The 20494-nt window shown below is 40.2% G+C and overlaps 1 protein-coding gene and 1 long non-coding RNA gene across 2 annotated transcripts in view; one reads left to right on the top strand and one right to left on the bottom strand.

Annotated features, from left to right (window-relative positions):
• The window catches only part of plxnd1 (plexin D1), a 218689-nt gene that overhangs the window by 127986 nt on the left and 70209 nt on the right, over window positions 1–20494 (bottom strand). The window contains exons 8-12 of the mRNA XM_034172730.1: window positions 17405–17504; window positions 14804–14902; window positions 12148–12237; window positions 9424–9517; window positions 8314–8471 (exon numbers count right to left, since the gene is read on the bottom strand). Coding sequence (XP_034028621.1) covers window positions 8314–8471; window positions 9424–9517; window positions 12148–12237; window positions 14804–14902; window positions 17405–17504 — 541 coding nt within the window. The remainder of the gene's footprint in view (window positions 1–8313; window positions 8472–9423; window positions 9518–12147; window positions 12238–14803; window positions 14903–17404; window positions 17505–20494) is intronic.
• Window positions 5465–14221, top strand: LOC117512603. Its single transcript, XR_004561337.1, has 3 exons — window positions 5465–5474; window positions 11089–11091; window positions 14150–14221. It is a non-coding gene; the product is annotated as an uncharacterized LOC117512603 (long non-coding RNA).

Below are 20494 nucleotides of genomic sequence, written 5' to 3'. Positions count from 1 at the left end.
CCACCGCAGTGCCCAATTTTATACATTTCATTAATTTAACTATCAATCAATCAATCAATTTTTTTTATATAGCGCCAAATCACAACAAACAGTTGCCCCAAGGCGCTATATATTGTAAGGCAAGGCCATACAATAATTATGTAAAACCCCAACGGTCAAAACGACCCCCTGTGAGCAAGCACTTGGTTACAGTGGGAAGGAAAAACTCCCTTTTAACAGGAAGAAACCTCCAGCAGAACCAGGCTCAGGGAGGGGCAGTCTTCTGCTGGGACTGGTTGGGGCTGAGGGAGAGAACCAGGAAAAAGACATGCTGTGGAGGGGAGCAGAGATCAATCACTAATGATTAAATGCAGAGTGGTGCATACAGAGCAAAAAGAGAAAGAAACAGTGCATCATGGGAACCCCCCAGCAGTCTACGTCTATAGCAGCATAACTAAGGGATGGTTCAGGGTCACCTGATCCAGCCCTAACTATAAGCTTTAGCAAAAATGAAAGTTTTAAGCCTAATCTTAAAAGTAGAGAGGGTGTCTGTCTCCCTGATCTGAATTGGGAGCTGGTTCCACAGGAGAGGAGCCTGAAAGCTGAAGGCTCTGCCTCCCATTCTACTCTTACAAACCCTAGGAACTACAAGTAAGCCTGCAGTCTGAGAGCGAAGCACTCTATTGGGGTGATATGGTACTACGAGGTCCCTAAGATAAGATGGGACCTGATTATTCAAAACCTTATAAGTAAGAAGAAGAATTTTAAATTCTATTCTAGAATTAACAGGAAGCCAATGAAGAGAGGCCAATATGGGTGCGATATGCTCTCTCCTTCTAGTCCCCGTCAGTACTCTAGCTGCAGCATTTTGAATTAACTGAAGGCTTTTTAGGGAACGTTTAGGACAACCTGATAATAATGAATTACAATAGTCCAGCCTAGAGGAAATAAATGCATGAATTAGTTTTTCAGCATCACTCTGAGACAAGACCTTTCTAATTTTAGAGATATTGCGTAAATGCAAAAAAGCAGTCCTACATATTTGTTTAATATGCGCTTTGAATGACATATTCTGATCAAAAATGACTCCAAGATTTCTCACAGTATTACTAGAGGTCAGGGTAATGCCATCCAGAGTAAGGATCTGGTTAGACACCATGTTTCTAAGATTTGTGGGGCCAAGTACAATAACTTCAGTTTTATCTGAGTTTAAAAGCAGGAAATTAGAGGTCATCCATGTCTTTATGTCTGTAAGACAATCCTGCAGTTTAGCTAATTGGTGTGTGTCCTCTGGCTTCATGGATAGATAAAGCTGGGTATCATCTGCGTAACAATGAAATTTTAAGCAATACTGTCTAATAATACTGCCTAAGGGAAGCATGTATAAAGTGAATAAAATTGGTCCTAGCACAGAACCTTGTGGAACTCCATAATTAACTTTAGTCTGTGAAGAAGATTCCCCATTTACATGAACAAATTGTAATCTATTAGACAAATATGATTCAAACCACCGCAGCGCAGTGCCTTTAATACCTATGGCATGCTCTAAGCTCTGTAATAAAATTTTATGGTCAACAGTATCAAAAGCAGCACTGAGGTCTAACAGAACAAGCACAGAGATGAGTCCACTGTCCGAGGCCATAAGAAGATCATTTGTAACCTTCACTAATGCTGTTTCTGTACTATGATGAATTCTAAAACCTGACTGAAACTCTTCAAATAGACCATTCCTCTGCAGATGATCAGTTAGCTGTTTTACAACTACCCTTTCAAGAATTTTTGAGAGAAAAGGAAGGTTGGAGATTGGCCTATAATTAGCTAAGATAGCTGGGTCAAGTGATGGCTTTTTAAGTAATGGTTTAATTACTGCCACCTTAAAAGCCTGTGGTACATAGCCAACTAACAAAGATAGATTGATCATATTTAAGATCGAAGCATTAAATAATGGTAGGGCTTCCTTGAGCAGCCTGGTAGGAATGGGGTCTAATAAACATGTTGATGGTTTGGATGAAGTAACTAATAAAAATAACTCAGACAGGACAATCGGAGAGAAAGAGTCTAACCAAATACCGGCATCACTGAAAGCAGCCAAAGATAACGATACGTCTTTGGGATGGTTATGAGTAATTTTTTCTCTAATAGTTAAAATTTTGTTAGCAAAGAAAGTCATGAAGTCATTACTAGTTAAAGTTAATGGAATACTCAGCTCAATAGAGCTCTGACTCTTTGTCAGCCTGGCTACAGTGCTGAAAAGAAACCTGGGGTTGTTCTTATTTTCTTCAATTAGTGATGAGTAGAAAGATGTCCTAGCTTTACGGAGGGCTTTTTTATAGAGCAACAGACTCTTTTTCCAGGCTAAGTGAAGATCTTCTAAATTAGTGAGACGCCATTTCCTCTCCAACTTACGGGTTATCTGCTTTAAGCTACGAGTTTGTGAGTTATACCACGGAGTCAGGCACTTCTGATTTAAAGCTCTCTTTTTCAGAGGAGCTACAGCATCCAAAGTTGTCTTCAATGAGGATGTAAAGCTACTGACGAGATACTCTATCTCACTTACAGAGTTTAGGTAGCTACTCTGCACTGTGTTGGTATATGGCATTAGAGAACATAAAGAAGGAATCATATCATTAAACCTAGTTACAGCGCTTTCTGAAAGACTTCTAGTGTAATGAAACTTATTCCCCACTGCTGGGTAGTCCATCAGAGTAAATGTAAATGTTATTAAGAAATGATCAGACAGAGGGGAGTTTTCAGGGAATACTGTTAAGTCTTCAATTTCCATACCATAAGTCAGAACAAGATCTAAGATATGATTAAAGTGGTGGGTGGACTCATTTACATTTTGAGCAAAGCCAATAGAGTCTAATAATAGATTAAATGCAGTGTTGAGGCTGTCATTCTCAGCATCTGTGTGGATGTTAAAATCGCCCACTATAATTATCTTATCTGAGCTAAGCACTAAGTCAGACAAAAGGTCTGAAAATTCACAGAGAAACTCACAGTAGCGACCAGGTGGATGATAGATAATAACAAATAAAACTGTTTTTTGGGACTTCCAATTTGGATGGACAAGACTAAGAGTCAAGCTTTCAAATGAATTAAAGCTCTGTCTGGGTTTTTGATTAATTAATAAGCTGGAATGGAAGATTGCTGCTAATCCTCCGCCTCGGCCCGTGCTACGAGCATTCTGACAGTTAGTGTGACTCGGGGGTGTTGACTCATTTAAACTAACATATTCATCCTGCTGTAACCAGGTTTCTGTAAGGCAGAATAAATCAATATGTTGATCAATTATTATATCATTTACCAACAGGGACTTAGAAGAGACAGACCTAATGTTTAATAGACCACATTTAACTGTTTTAGTCTGTGGTGCAGTTGAAGGTGCTATATTATTTTTTCTTTTTGAATTTTTATGCTTAAATAGATTTTTGCTGGTTATTGGTGGTCTGGGAGCAGACATCGTCTCTACGGGGATGGGGTAATGAGGGGATGGCAGGGGGAGAGAAGCTGCATAGAGGTGTGTAAGACTACAGCTCTGCTTCCTGGTCCCAACCCTGGATAGTCACAGTTTGGAGGATTTAAGAAAATTGGCCAGATTTCTAGAAATGAGAGCTGCTCCATCCAAAGTGGGACGGATGCCGTCTCTCCTAACAAGACCAGGTTTTCCCCAGAAGCTTTGCCAATTATCTATGAAGGCCACCTCATTTTTTGGACACCACTCAGACAGCCAGCAATTCAAGGAGAACATGCGGCTAAACACGTCACTCCCGGTCCGATTGGGGAGGGGCCCAGAGAAAACTACAGAGTCCGACATTGTTTTTGCAAAGTTACACACCGATTCAATGTTAATTTTAGTGACCTGCGATTGGCGTAACCGGGTGTCATTACTGCCGACGTGAATTACAATCTTACCAAATTTACGCTTAGCCTTAGCCAGCAGTTTCAAATTTTCTTCAATGTCGCCTGCTCTGGCCCCCGGAAGACAATTGACTATGGTTGCTGGTGTCGCTAACTTCACATTTCTCAAAATAGAGTCGCCAATAACCAGAGTTTGATCCTCGGCGGGTGTGTCGCTGAGTGGGGAAAAACGGTTAGAAATGTGAACGGGTTGGCGGTGTACACGGGGCTTCTGTTTAGAACTACGCTTCTTCCTCACAGTCACCCAGTCAGCCTGCTTTCCCGGCTGCTCGGGATCTGCCAGAGGGGAACTAACGGCGGCTAAGCTACCTTGGTCCGCACCGACTACAGGGGCCTGGCTAGCTGTAGAATTTTCCACGGTGCGGAGCCGAGTCTCCAATTCGCCCAGCCTGGCCTCCAAAGCTATGAATAAGCTACACTTATTACAAGTACCGTTACTGCTAAAGGAGGCCGAGGAATAACTAAACATTTCACACCCAGAGCAGAAAAGTGCGGGAGAGACAGGAGAAGCTGCCATGCTAAACCGGCTAAGAGCTAGTAGCTGCGCTAAGCTAGCGGATTCCTAAAAATACGCAAAGTGAATAATGTGTAAATAATTTAGAGGTGATTCAGCAGAAGGAGTGCTTTAGTTAAGGCACGTGAAGATTATACTGGGAAACAAATCGTTATCTAGATAACTAGATCAATCTAACTGCGCAGATTAAACAGCTAACAGATACAGAAAAACACTGCTGTGCTCCGGAACAGGAAGTGATACAGTGCCGCAGTGAGAGCCAACCACCAGTAGAGGCTGGTGGTTGGCTCTCACCACTAGTGCAGTGCATGCAGGAAATAAGTATTCCTATAGAAAAGTGGGAGCTTTGTTGATGATCTTTGGCAAAGATGGCGCGTGAGAAGGTTCTGCCGTGTGATAATAAAGCAACAAGTGTCTGTGTGTGTGTAGCTCACTTATCTCTCAGACTGTTTGTGTATTATTCATTTCTTTAATTTAGCTGAGACTGATCCGACAAACAGTCAGAGAGTTATGCGAGCCACACACACAGACAGATGCATGTTGCAAATAGATGAATTTACTATAATATACATTTTAAGTGTTTTTATTTTGGGGGATTTCAACAAGATTAGAGTGGATTTATCCACCAGGATTGTCCTAGTGTATCACACAGCACTTAACGAAGGGCAACAAAGCCCAAACGAACCTCAAACAAAACACGAAATCTGGACTTTCGTTGACTTTTGTTGGCATCGTTTAACCTTTGCACAGCTTCGTTCCTGCAGCTGGCATTTCGTCAGGATTTTTAAACTGTCAAAAAATTTGAACAAATGCCGCCGAAAACCTCAATTCATCCGTATTTTGTTTTGCTGTCGTTCTTGACGGTTTCTTATAGTTTTCTTAGCTTTTGTAATGTTAACGTTTTGTTTGACTTTGCTTACACTTCGTTCAACCTCACAAGTCCGACATATTCAACGAACACAATGACATCTGAACGAATCAATAACTAAAGCCTTGACCAGCTGAACATTTTCATACAGTAACAATAGCATTAAGAACGTTTTATCAACTATGTATGGATGTTTCAAATATGACGCGCACGAACAGAGTTTCTTACTTCCTTCTTCCTTCATCATTCCTTTTGCGCTCTTGATTCCCAGGCTATTTGGTGATAGAAAACGTGAAAGCTCAATCGTCCATCTTTTCTCGACGATTTGTGAGTTTGTGATTTTTTTCAAAGTGGTTTGGCTGGAGTTGCACTTACGAAGTTGATGCAACACTTAATCACAACATTCCAATTATCTCTCCTTGACAATGTGAGATGGGGATCTTTTTTTTTTTGCGCAGTCTTCATATGCTGTCCTACCATTGTGTAACAATTCATTGAAATGCACCAAGCAGAGCTGTCCTTCATGGACATGATTCCTAAATACCCCTCCACATTTTTGTTTGCAAAGCATAAAAAACTCCTTATAATATGTTATTATTCTAGAAAATGTTCCGGTATGTCTGTATATTCACTAGTATACCTCAAAAAAATGACTCTGATTTAAGTTCAAATATTACATAAGAAAGGGTGTCCTTGTGGTTTGCATCTCTTCTGCATTCTGGACACACTGCAGGTTTTTCTTAATTTATTTCAGTCTTTGCTTACCATTTAGAGTTGGGGCTGTTTTCATCATACTAACCACTAGTTCCAGAGATACGCCTCCATATGACTTCAAAGATTTACCCAGGGTGTTGTTTCACCTTGGATCTGTCCTTGAATATCACCAAGATCCAGAGATCTGGATAAAGTTAACAGTTTGGCTCCTTTCTCTTGTGTTATTTTTTTAAAATGTTTTACAAAAGATATTACATCACTATGACTAAGTGCTCCTCCAGAATTCAGCTGGATCCAGACAAGAATCTACACTGTAAATTTCTTTTTAAGTGGCTACAGACACAGGCCTGTTTTGTCTCATATTTGTGGTGCTATACATAACCCTCTAAAAAGAGGAGATACAGTCAGGTCCATAGGCATTTAAAGTGACCCTTTTTATACAACAGCAGCAATAACTCAGTTGGTAGAGCGAGCCATCTTATGACCAAAGGGTTGGTGGTTTGAATATGGCTCCCAACCAGTCAAAAATCTGCATATTGCCATTGTGTCCTTGGGCAAGACACTTTACCCACCTTGCCTGTGTATGAATGAGGTGACTGGAGGAGCCGTAGGCGCAGAATGGCCACGCTTCCGTCACTTTGCCCCAGGGCAGCTGTGGCTACACTAGTAGCTTTCCACCACCAATATGTGTGAGTGAATGAATAATGCAACTTGTAAAGCGCTTTGGATGTCTTGAAGTTATTATTATAATTTTTTTTTGTCTCTGTTCCCCACCACAATGGAGTTGCAAAAAAAACTTTCAAATTTAATTTACGTGTTCAACAAAAATATTAGATATTTTTATACACAGTTCCTCCTTTTTAAGAGGGCACAAGTAATTAACAAATGGAATATATATTTTTAATACAAATAATCACTTTTACAGCCACGTTTCTTGAGACAAGTCAGGAATCCAAGTCACTGAATGTGCCTTTTACATCAGTCATTAATAAATACACACTGTATGGTATTCTATGACAAATCTGTCTGGACTAGGAGGTCCGTGCAAGAAGATGAGTAATGAGGGAAGCCACCAAAGCATCCATGACAACACTGAAGGAGTTATAGCTTTCTACGTCTGTTACTGCAGAGATTGGGATTAGTGAAACTTGTCTGATGTATCACCAGTTATACAGCTTCATGGTGAAGTGGAACAGAGAAGGATTTTCTTCAAAAGATTATAGGAAATTTCAGGTATGATTTGCCAGAAGGGACATGGGAGACTCAAGCCTCAATATAATCTGTTGTCTTTTATGAAAATCCTTCTCTGTTCCACTCCATCATGAAGCTGTGACTGGTGATGCACCAGAGAAAAGTCACACTCTGCACAGTTTTTCCAGTCACAGCCACATTAACCTTTAGCTCCTTCAGCGTTGTCACAAATGTCTTGGTAGCTTCCGTCACCTGTCTGTTTCTTGAACTACCTCCTTGAGACAGAATCATCACACGGTATCATACTGTTTCTATTTCTTAATGATTGACGTAAATAAAATCCAAGGTATATTCAGTGGATTTGAAATCTATCCCTTGACTTCTCTGAAGAGAACTGGGTGTTAAAGTGATGATTTGTAACAATAATCCCTATATTTTGCTTTTCTAATTATGCATGGATTTGGAAAAAGGAGGGACTTCATGTAAAAATGACCCAAATTCCTAAATGGTCAATGTGATATTCATGTTAATCCCTTGGAATTAAATCTGAAAGTCGACACAACACTCACACCTTGATTGTATCTCATTGTTGGGGTGTACAAATATGGAGTCACTGTCCTAATAGTTATGGACCTTACACTGCATCTACCATAAGAAGTCTGGATCAGCTGGATCATGTAGATCTGGTGGACAGCCGTGCATGTTTTCACTGCTGTCATGCTAATTGATTTACGGTGATACTTGAAAGCAAAGAGCAGATTGGGGAAGGGGGGGCTGAAACCTCATAGGCCTTGTTTTGATTTTGGCGGTTTCCACACACGAGATCACGCAGCTTTCCTTTGGGCTTTCTGCACAATCTAAACACGTACACTCAAACACACATGGAAAAAGGGTGCTCCATGTCCTTCTGAGTCATGGCACATCATTTGATTCGTGTCTCGGGAGGCTGCAGCTATGTGGCTGTTTGTGTACAGACTGAACCGCTTTTATCTGGATATTTGGCAGCGGAAAGCTCATGTAACAAACACAAGTGACCCCTTGTTAAAAAAAAAAAAAACGAAGCTTGGAAGGTTCATGAAAGGAGGAAGATTGGAAGTGTCCAATCACATTTAAGCTGTGATCTTACCTTATGGATCTCAGGAGCGGGACATTGATCTCTGATTGGCTGGCAGTCATCCCTGAGCTTACAGCTGTTCTCACACCAGCCACACAGGTGGCCCTGATCATCTCGGCCCCAGCACTGGGAACAGTCCCAACTCCCCACCCCACAGTTATATACCTCCACTAGGGAGAGATGGCAGGAGAGAGACAACAAGAAAGAAAGAGTCAGAACAACTGTTTCGCAATAGACATTTTTTTTCCTCTAGCAGGATTTGGCCTGTCTGGTTAACTTGTTGCACTGTTGGCGTTCTCACATCGATTATGCAAACCATATGGTCTGCCGGCTGCAAATAAACAGCATAAGCATTTTCAGGATGATATATTCACGGCTGTAAAAATAAACCAGGACAGAAAGTAGGAGAGCTCGCTGTGGAGCGAACAAAGCCAGCGAGAAACAGATGATTATGTTCATGCTCATGTGCCGCCCAGTCAGAAGTCCCATTTGTATCGCCGCATGTGTGCCTGTGCAAGTATATGAGTGCACACGCCTGCACATGTGTGATAAAGTGCCTTTGGAAATAAAAGAAAAAATCTGGCGAATATGCAAGTTCTGAAGCAACAGTCACAGACGCGTTGTCTGTGAGCAGCACATCTGGGAGCGAGGATAGGCAAGGACGGGCTTGTAGCAATAATGCCAGCTTCCACAACACACGGGTCGCTTTCACTGCAGCACGCACACAACACATCAATGCATAGAGAAGCGGTCTATAAGTGTCTTTGAAAACACCTTAAATTACAGCTCTCTGTGTTCTCTGATCATTATATGTAATTACACAGAAGTAGAATATGATATTATGATAAATTACTAGTTGATGACAAATTGTGCGCTGTAATTCCTAAAGCACTATAATCACCAGTGAAAGGCTGAGTGGCACTGTCAGTACCTGCAAGCAATTCTTTATTTTTCTCTAGATGCAATCAGTGCAACAGCTTGACCAGGACACAATCACGCTCAGGTGGAAAACATTCAGAAGTGGCAGTGACGATCAAATATATGCAACTGTCTGCTTTCACCAGAAACATAATTAAAGATATCTTTAAGTTCTACATATAATTATGGGTGTTATTATCTTACCTGTCATGGGGTCAGGACTGTCAACAAATTTATCTGCGTATCCTCTCCTCTTGAGGCTGAGCTGATAAATTTGACTTCTTTGTGTGGTGTACAGCTACAGAAAGACAAAAGTAGTCATATAACAAAATGGTTATTATGCTAGAGAAGTCATAAATGTAAGCAACACTTTGGGTTCATTTACACTGCAGTGTTTAGGAGAATGTCTAAACTAGGGTGTAAAACAGTTTGCCAACCTTATTGAGTAAGTCCATCCTGTATGTGGTTGATGGTATCTTAAAACAAGGTCAAACATGCTCAAAGAGTACAGCAATACCACGCCCACATTTCAAAGTATTACGTACTTTGAAATGTTAGGTTTGCATTATGGTGGGTGGAACAATTCAAAAGCCTGGCCAAGGCAGGCAGCACATGTCCAGCTCTCCTTTCAATAAAGCTGTGCCCTCCTAGGTCTGGTTGTGCATTGTCCCGTTGAACAGTGGTGCTATCCAATCAGGTTACACACAATGTCCAGTTGGTCAGGTGTGCTGTCCAGTTGGGACACTTTTTATACATCCAGTTGTACAATGGCGTGCTACAGAGTTGGTCCGTGCACTATGACTGGTCAAAAAGTGCTGTGCGACAGAGTTGGGTCAGTAAGTTAGGTCCTGTATTGGGTCACATGCTACATCCAACTGAACAGTATGCTACCAAGGTGAATTGCGCCGTGTGTACAGCTTGATATGTGGTGCCTTGTTTGGTCAAGCATTTGTGTGAATTGGCCTCCCGTAGTGTATAGACTTTCAGGTCCACGAGTGCCTGTGCTTATTCCTAAATTCCATAGTGTGAAGTGGATATGAGTCTATGACTCCTCCTGGACCGGACACCAGTCTGACACAGGTTACTTTCCCAATAAAAAACAGTAGCCTTTTACAGCTGGGTGGACTGGAACAACACAGAGTATCTTGTCCAAGGACACAGACAGTTAGCATGAACTGAAACCAAACCTAGGTCTACATACTGCTAGGCCAGCTGAGCCTGTCCTATTGAACTGCCTCCTCTGTAAAGTATCAGGAATGCAGAGACAATGTTATGTGGTCTTTTAACTGGTCAGTTCGGGAACAAAGCAATAACTATCTGAGCTCATTTCCATAAAATTAGCCAATTTCTTATATATTACCATGAGGTCGGAAATCTAATTTACACCTCTGATCGTGATTGTTTCTTCCTGTTAAAAGGGAGTTTTTCCTTCCCACTGTAGCCAAGTGCTTGCTCACAGGGGGTCGTTTTGACCGTTGGGGTTTTACATAATTATTGTATGGCCTTGCCTTACAATATAAAGCGCCTTGGGGCAACTGTTTGTTGTGATTTGGCGCTATATAAAAAAATTGATTGATTGATTGATTGATTGATTGTTTAACAAACTTCATCAAAAATCAATTATTCTTTTTTCCATCCATTTCCACAATGTACTTGCCAAGTCTAATCAACACTAGAGCAGGCACTCTTAAAGCTACAGTAGGTAGAATTTACTGTCATGTAGTGGTATGCTTGCACATTGAATAATTCCGTCACTGGTCATGATTTTGTTTCACTTTGTGTTTTTTTGGCTTCTTTTGTGATGGGGATTCAAGCTTGCTTGCCTTCTATTGTGACAAGCAATATATACGATTCTCCATTTCACAAAAGTGAGTGTTCTCAAACTTGTTAAGGTGCCCTGACACTTGCACAACTTTGATCCATGCACTTGCATGCACTCTACCGTGCAGGAGAGTTAAGTTGTCGCAAACCGTTGTCAACCGCTGTAAACTGTGCACTGCTTCGTGCAAGTGCGGAAAGAAAATAATAACGGTCGATAATAACGAGATGTTAAATCTATCATAAACATATTTTTACAGCTACTCATAAAAAGGAAAGAACATGCAACTGTTTTACCAAGCTATTACAATATTTATAATAGGTCTATTTATTACAAATAATTACCTTTAAGACGGTTCCAAATGCGTTCTCCACCTCATTAAGCGCACGAGAGAGAGAGAAAAGAAAAGCTCCAGATGAAATGGTCCTCCATGATTTCGGAAGTGATCAGAGGTGTTTTCAACAGACAGCTCTGAGAGAAAATGATTAATCTGCTACAAAATAATTATTTTATATATGCAGCATCCAGTGCACAATGCACAGCATTCAGCGGAACAAAGCACGGCATCCAGCTGGGAACACAGCGGCTGGGATCATCACGACGAAGTATGTGCAAGTGTATGGATCAAAGTCGTGCAAGTGTCAGGGCCCACCTCTTCTTTGTTCTTTGATCTTCCAGCCCCACTTTAAAATGCAAATGGAAGAGTAAGCATGTCTCTTTTTGGCTACTGTATCAACATGGCAGTGACACATAACAGCCTCCGTGAGGGGGTCAGCTTCCATGTAGATATGAACAGCTCATTTTAAGCTCATGTAAACACATTGATTTGTCATTCCAGGTAATTAAACACTAATGAACAGATAGATATGAATGCTATTTTCCATTTCTGTTAATGAACATCCCTAAATCCTACAAACTGCAGACTTACGATATTTTTCTAACATTCAAACATATAGTAAAGGCCAAGGAGATCCCGAGTGCATGCCTCGGGCAGTGTCTCTAAAACAGGGTTTAAAAAAAAAGAGCACAGAATGTGCACACACAGTAAATAAGCTTAACTTATCTTTGTTCAGGCTTTCCAAACTGACTGAATCTTCAAATATACTTACCGTCACTGCGCTGCATTTGATAGTAGAGCTGTTCAACCATGTGGTCTCATATCGCTGCTCTGTCCCAAAGTCACACTCCAGCTCCTCTCCCTGATAAGAAAAAAAATATACTTATTTTAAAATAAATGCATTAGTTTTTTTTCATGCAAATAACTGTATAATACTCAAAATGCTTAAAAACCAAACAAATCAGAAAGCTGTAGGAAAGAAACGCTCATTCAAATATGTCTGGAAACAACTGTCAATGCGTAACAGGAAACAAAAGTAACATGCAATAATTGTCGCTGCCAAGAAAAAATGCAATTCATTCAAAATTCATATTCATAAACATCTGGACTCCCACACCTCGGTAAATCATGTGGGAGCCAAAGTAATGAATATGAATTTGTTCTTCATAAAAAGAGTACCCTAAGTCTATGTGAGCCAAAGTGTGTGACAGTAAGACAATAAAGAAATAAGAGACGTAAGACCAATAACACATAAGTGCCTAAAGTGGATGAAAGTATTTGTCTGAATGTTGAGAGCATAAAATGGTCTATTTAGATTTGGCTCTTGTAGGCTTTGTTATTTTTATTTTTATTTTTTTAACATCAGTACGTTTGCCTTTTATGACATCTGGCAGTTTTATTTCCCCGGCAATCTCTGTAGCTTGAAAACTAATATATACCGTGTGAAGAGCGTGCAAATGATCTGTTTATCACAGTTACCGGTAAATCCAGATTACTTACTTATTCTAGGAAACTTTTTTTTTTTTTTTTTTTTTTTTGCTTTCTGTGGAAACCAATCATTGTAAATTCCTAAACAGTCAGACTTGGTGGTGGTGACTGCGACTGACATCACATTTCCTTTGATGACTGAGAAATTACACAACTTTATTTTGGGTAAACCTTGGTGATGAAATATAAAAGAAATAAAAATGGTGCATCAAGGCTGGTACAAGGAACTGTGTGTGCATGTGTGTGTGTGTGTGCATGTGTGTGTGTATGTGTGACTTAATGTCTGTCACCATAGCAACACAGCAGCTCAGAGCAAGAAGGCCAGCTGGGGTTAGACATGTGGCTGACCACGCCTGTGAATGTGTTAGGAATTTTCAGGTGATGCACCATCAGCGTCTGTCACAGTGTGGATTAAGTGTAAGAATGGGGGAGAAAAAAAAGTGTGGAAAGATGAGGGAAATAAAGCTCCAGCCATGTGTGACGCCTCAGAGAGGACGGTGCATTGTACGCTGTGCTGACGCGGACATAACTCAGCTGGTCACAGTTAGATACCAGAGGCGCTGGGGGTGGGGTTGGGGTGGGGCGTGAGCAGCATACCGTAAGCATAAAAAAACTCACTCATTCTTCACTCTCATGCCTGCCTCACAATACGTTCGCTCAGGTTTGGCTCACAAGTTGACTCACCCCACAGTACACAAATTTCCATCTGTGGTGAACGCCGCTTGAAGCAATCAGACCGTATGCTTCGGTTTTATGCTAATCATTTAGACAGCGTGCGTTCTGCAATTTCAATCGATAGCCCTTCGCTATTGTCAGTGTTGGGTACAGCAAAACTAAAAGTTACCTTTGATAAGGTCATCAAAGGTGACTTTAACCATTACCGTTTGAATTAATGGGTTAGCGGGTAACGGTGATAAAGCTAATAAACTGCTAAAACACTTCGTAGAAGCTACCGCTAACTTTTATTACATTAATTTAACTTTGGATTTTGTTTTGTTTTACTTTTTGGCTCTAAAATCCTGAAAACAGGCCTAACAAGCTGAAACTGAAGCATAAACATGGAAGTTTCCAAAAACGTTTAGCGTGCCAGATCAGTTAATGGTCAAGATACACACAAATAACTGAATAAACACATGCAGTTATTCAACACACAATTATTCAAAGTATTAAATGAATATGACATATAAGAAATACAAAGATGGAAAATTATTTTAATAACGGAATTTATCTGGCTTGATCTCCTCCATCTCTTCGAGGTGACACTAGTTGCCTTTGCACTGGGTTAGTTTCACTTACTGGATTAGTGTATAAACTCCAAGAGGAACAAATATATGATTTTAGACTTTACAAATATTTTTGGCTTCATTATTATTATTATTATTATTATTATTATTATTTATTTATTTTTTTTAGATGACTTAAAGTTAAATTTAAAACATTTAGTGTAAACTACCTGGGCCAACTGTGTTTCAAAGTTATAGCTGAAAAGCTAATCTGATAACAAAAGTGTTAGCTTTGCTAATAAGCCAAATCATCATTATCAAAACACATGCGCTGTGACCATGATCAAAGTTCATGCTTACCCACTTTAGGAAACAAAGTATAGAAACCACATTATGGGGGTGTGTGATCTATTTATATCTTGCCCTTGGGGCCATTTGCTTGTTGCAGATGTTTCATTTTCCCAACCATCTTCTTTAGTTCATACTATGGGGGCATTTTGTAGTGTGAGTGCATGAGCTAGGGCCACAGGTTTTTTTCTGCCACTTCCCACCTATTTTGCAGCCTGCATTTTTGCAAAATTCTTTCAAAACATCGACTTTACAGCACTCAAAATCTTCAATATTTACATTGCTGTCAGCACTTAGTCCCAATGCATGCTGGGTCGGGAAAACACACTGAAATGCTGAAATGGTTTATTAGCCAACTGGTTATTGTACCTCCTGGACGTTGACGAGTGATATGGTGAAGTCCTGGGTCATCCCTGATGGTGATGGAGGAACCTCGGTGTCGACCAGGCTGGGGCAAGACGCGGCATTCTGAGGTAGGGCAGGAAATTACATATAGGAGTTAAAGAAAACAATGGCTCTCCTACATGTTTCCACATCCCAAAATACCTATCCTGTTTATCTGGAGGAGGAGGAAATGAGAAGGCCAAGTTTTGCTCGAAGGGAAACAACAATGACTTCAGATAGAGACAATGAGGGATTAGGAAAACAGCCCCACCGGACACCATGATGGGCTCAGCAGAGCAGGGAAAAAAAAAACCTCATCGCATCTCATTCTGACCTACATTACGAAATCCTGGTAGACTTGTCATGTTTAACAAGCATAATTTAATTTGAATAACTAAGACATAAGCCTCTTGTGATCTCATATGTTGTGTGTCTTGGGATCTCATGCAGTACGGCCGCCCGCTGTTTATTGTGCTTGCTCAGACAAATATGCTACGATGTCTCTTACAAATAGAGCACATTCATTTTCAGAAGGTCTTGTGATGGAAAGCACAAGATTAAGCTAAGAATAAAAAATGAACAATGTACCACAGTATTAACCAGTGGGTAAGGCAGATGACTGTGAGTCATATCGTCTTCTGTTTAGCTGGGACCAGTGTTATGAGTGGCCCAATACCGCCTGAGGCCATAGGACCAGACAGGGTGGCAAAACTCCAAAGGGACCAGGAATAATAAAACAGTTTACTTGTTGATATCCGGAACATGCACATTGTTCCACTTGATATCTGGGGAGCTGCTAAATGTAACAAGCCTCTGCTGTTTTTGTATAATTTTCTGTTGGTTTTGCTTAAGCTTTCAAGCCTTCCACACTTCGAGCAGTCAATACCCTCACCTTAACAATGCCAAATATGAACCTACAAAATCCATAGCAACCTACATAATATCAAGGAATACTGTATTTTCCAAACTATGAAGTCTTTTTTTTACTAGTTTGGGAGGACCTGCGACTTATATTCTGAAGTGCGTTACAGTATATATATATATATATATATATATATATATATATATATATATATATATATATATATATATATATATATATATATATATATATATATATATATAGTGCATTATCAGCTATGGCCACAAGATGGCACCATCTATATGCTTGACCAGAATAAAACATTCTTTGTCTGGGAAAAATGAGTACATTTAGGAAATCTTGTTTCCAAACTGAAAGCCCACGCTGGAAAAAAAGAGAGAATGTAACTTTTAAACTACTTGCAAAACACTTAGTACTGTGTGAGACAAGAACAACAACAGCAGGTCAACTATGCTAAGGCATAATACATCATATATAACACAGCATAGTCCTTTAGATCATGCTGTCTGGTCCGGGGCTGCATATATATATATATAAAGTAGTTGAACAGCAACATGCTGATTATGTCTTACTTTAATTTCATGACATTTTCGAGATGCCTGTTGGGTAGCCGAATTTAAAGTAGACCTGCATTGAAATAAATGTGGTCAGATTTCAGAAAGAAATAGCTGATATGTATTTGTAAGACCCTTGTGAATGCAATAAAGTAAATCTGTAAGCCCAAATTTGTAATTCAGCGGAGAAATCTTCGTTTAAAAATGACAAATTTACAGCTAAAATTTAGCCCTCTGTGAAAACAGTTTGTACAGTCGTATCATTTCCATGACGTCAGGGACAAGACGACGCGCTCCCGCCTTCAGTCCGATCCCGCATTGAAATTGATTTTATCTGTTAGTAATGTTACTTATACACGTCCTGGTTTCAACATCCAAAAGTAAGCTGCAATGAATGTGAGATACAGATCTGTGTGCTCAGATCAGCAACGACATCGACAGCGGGCACCATTCTTCCTCTCGCGCTCTCTGCCTCCACTACGCTCGCTGTTTTAATGTGAAGCAGCTGGTACACCTGTTGCTGCAAGGACAGACTTCTTGCGGCAAAATCCACAGCACCGCACGTCTCGGCAATCAGAGCCCCAGAGCTCCATGGACGCTGAGAGAGGTTTATATATTTTTAATGACTGGGATTCTTTGCGGGTCTCGCCTCCATATCCCACGATGGTACCGGAGGCGAAAGACAGTAGATTTTCATTGCGACACCACTCAATCAAATGGGCGTATGAAAAAGTCCCCCAAAATAATTTTCAAGCACAAATAAAAGAAATGTGTACTCACCAAACGTGCCGCAAGACAATATGAAGTTTTAAAAAAAGTAAATCCTTCCGTATAAGACAAGAAAAAGGTGCAGATGCAAACTGACGTAAATCCACAAATTATAATTAGCGCAATGCATGCTGGGAGAGGGTCTTGTCCGTGACGTCTCGGCAGCGTCCATGATGAGAGGGACAATTTGCGGAGGGCTAAATGTTAGCTGTAAATTTGTCATTTTCAAATGAAGATTTCTCTGTTGAATGACAGATCTGGGCTTGCAGATTTACTTTACTACATTCAGAAGGATCTCATGTGTAAATGTAAGTGATTTTTTGTTCAAAAAATCTGACTGCATTTTTTTCAATGCAGGTCTCCTTTAAGAAAACTACTCACCTCTAGGAGATTGTGTTTTGTGTCATCTTTACTTGAAACACACTGGTGGTTCTGTTGGTCCCAATAACACTTCCATCTGGTGCTGAGGCAACTTTCACATCTAAAAACAGACAGATATAAACCTAAGTCAAGATATAATTTTCAAGAGTTTCAAATCTCAAAGTACATTGAGTCTAAAAACAAATCAAAACAAAACCAAAAAAATCTGTATTTCAACCCAACATTTGGAGAACACTGCACCACTTGTAATCTTTCCTTCTGATAATTTTATACATACATTAACAAAAAGCTGGATTATTACAAACTCAGAGGCTGAACTTTTTGTAGTCATCAAAGTTTGAGTTTTAATTAAAGGAAGTACTGATTAGTCACAGTTGCAGTCATTTGTTCTGCAGTTATAAAACACACAGATGTGAGGTTGAACTGGAACAGATTTGCTGAGATGAAAAACACAAAATGTCTTTGTCAACACTGATAAATGATTATGCCTTTTGCATTGGTATGTGTGTGTCACGAGTCAGCAGTTGGAGTTGCCTCGTGTCTTTGTATGTTTGCATTTCTCATGACTTACACCATTGAAAATTAAGCAACAAGTTACATTTTCCAAAGGCACACACCCACACAAACTGGTTGAAATCAGCCACTTATCAAACTTTTGCGAGGGCAGTTATGATGTATTTGTTTCACACCACAACTGGAAATTGCCTAATTTGGGACTTTAATGAAAGCTGATCTCTTGTCTCCCCCCCACCCAAACTCAGGAAATGGTTGACTTTGATGTCCCAGTGTGAACTAACAGCACTGTGGTAAACATTTTGGAAATGCTAACAAAAATAACAATGATAGTAAGAAGGGATCCAGACAATTGCAGTGCCTCGTTGTCACCAGCTAACTTTTCAACTTTGACTGACGGCATCATTTGGCGTCACTGATGTCAGATGTCTGATACATTTGTTAGACGCAGGAGACCAGATGTCTATGCAGTAAACAGTGTTTCAATATCTCATATAGTTCCTGAGTAATGTTCATTCATGTAGTTTAGATGATAATCTATGATTTGACCTTGACCTTAGACACATGACCTTGACATTGCGACAGCATGGTCTGCTGAGTTACCCACCAAGTTTAAATGAAATTGCTCATTGCTTTCTTGAAGCTACACATTCTCACTCATAACTCATCACATATTTATGCTTGATGTGTTAACTAGCCGCTTTACGTCATTTTGTGACATGCATGCATGTTTTTTTTGACAGCAGTGTCATTTCACTCAGACAACACTCAGAACGATCTGTTTCACTTCCATGTTCCTCCACTTAACCATAAGCTCAACCATGTTTGTCCAGGCCAGTCTCACATTTTTTCACGATCCCGTCACAAACTGAGTTGTATTTTCGTGATGCATTTTTAAAAATGTTACTATTTCTAACCCTACCCCTAACCATAACCCCCACAGACCCCCTGCATCACCACACATTTCGTGATACCATCACGAAATGAATTTGTGACACTGTTACATAAATGTGGGGCATTTCATGACGTTATCACAAACTAATAGATTATTCACTTTTAGTGATGCAATCACAAACTGGCATAAGATCGGGTTGTGGTGGTCATGGTTGAGCATATGGTTAGGGTCGGAGTTGGATTTAGCGTTAGCGGTTTTCCCCACATGTCACAAAACGACGCGAAGGAGCTACCCAACAACTAGGAAGTCTGAAATTCAGAATTAGCTAACTCAGTGGTCCTGAGGGGAAGAAGAAGAAAAAAAGGCCAGTAGAGCACGATTAGCATTTCCTCAGAGCAGACAGCTCAACAGGCTAGGACCTGAGCTTCCAACATTGAAACCTGGATTCTATTCCTGTTCACGCTACCTGTCTGTGTCCTTGGACAACAACTTTCATGTGCATTGTCTCCCAGTTGTTCTCCCAGCTGTGAATGGGTACCAGCTGAAGCAACCTGCATTGGACCCGCGTCTCGTTGGATGGTTGCAACCCTATTCTTTAGGTCATTACACAAAGTTCATGGGCATAAGTGAGCTTATGTGCATAAAGTGACTGATAAGTTAAGAGTCTCGCTTTCTGTCTCAGCTCTTTCTTCACCATGACGGTCCTTTACAGCGTCCAAAAAAACATCAGATGCCACCCCAATCCATCTATTGATGAAAATCTACATGACAATCACATCTTGATTGCTCCATTTGGAACCCATTAAACTGGTGCACAGAGGAGACAATAATAATAATCACCATCGTCATCAACTTCAGTAAAGTAAGTCCCTTCGGCTGCTCCCTTGTTTGCACTCGGGGTCACCACAGTAAATCTGAGGTGGATCTGCATGTTGAACTGGCACAAGTTTTACGCCGGATGCCCTTCCTGACGCACATCATAAGCCTCACTGTCAGTGTCCAAATATTTATGGACTTGACTGTATCTATCTTTTCACTCACTGTGTTTTGCACGGTGCATACCATGGCTTTTTCAAAGTTGAGCAAAAATATTTTTATTTTGAAGCACATTCAGGAACAGACAAGTTGCTATGCATGATAACAAAACAATGCAAACAGTGAACCAAAAATATATATTTTTAAAATTCATATACTGTAGCTGCATGTTTTTCCACAGCTGTTTATAGATTTTAATTGGTTCTACTTATGCATAGGCTTGACTGGTTTTCTAATGATTGTTTCCTCTTTAATTTTTGATTAAACACACAACAGATCAGTCAGCAGACAAAATATTACCTCATTAGTGGAGGTAATAATAAAAGTTTCCAGAGTTTGAGTGAATTGAGTGAATTGATCCTTTAATATTAGGGGAAGACGTAAAACTAGCTATGCAGATGACATTCATAAACGTATGGAATTATGGATTTTATTCTGTCAGTGGCAGTGCTCACTGTGGAGAGAGTAAAAATAGATTAGTGAGTGTGTGTCTTTGCAGGAACACTACCTAAGTGGAACACCTCGACATATGTGTGTCTCACTGTTTGCCTCCGGGAAGAGACAGATGTCCCACACTGTAATGATAGCGCCTGCAGTGATAACAGCACTCTGAGGCGGTCTTTAGATTGGAGGAGAAAGATGGGGAA

This window comes from Thalassophryne amazonica, chromosome 6 (assembly GCF_902500255.1).
Source record: "Thalassophryne amazonica chromosome 6, fThaAma1.1, whole genome shotgun sequence".
In the NCBI taxonomy this organism is placed as follows: domain Eukaryota; kingdom Metazoa; phylum Chordata; class Actinopteri; order Batrachoidiformes; family Batrachoididae; genus Thalassophryne; species Thalassophryne amazonica.
Note: the sequence above shows the minus strand (reverse complement) of the source record. Positions and strands in the feature narration are given on the sequence as shown.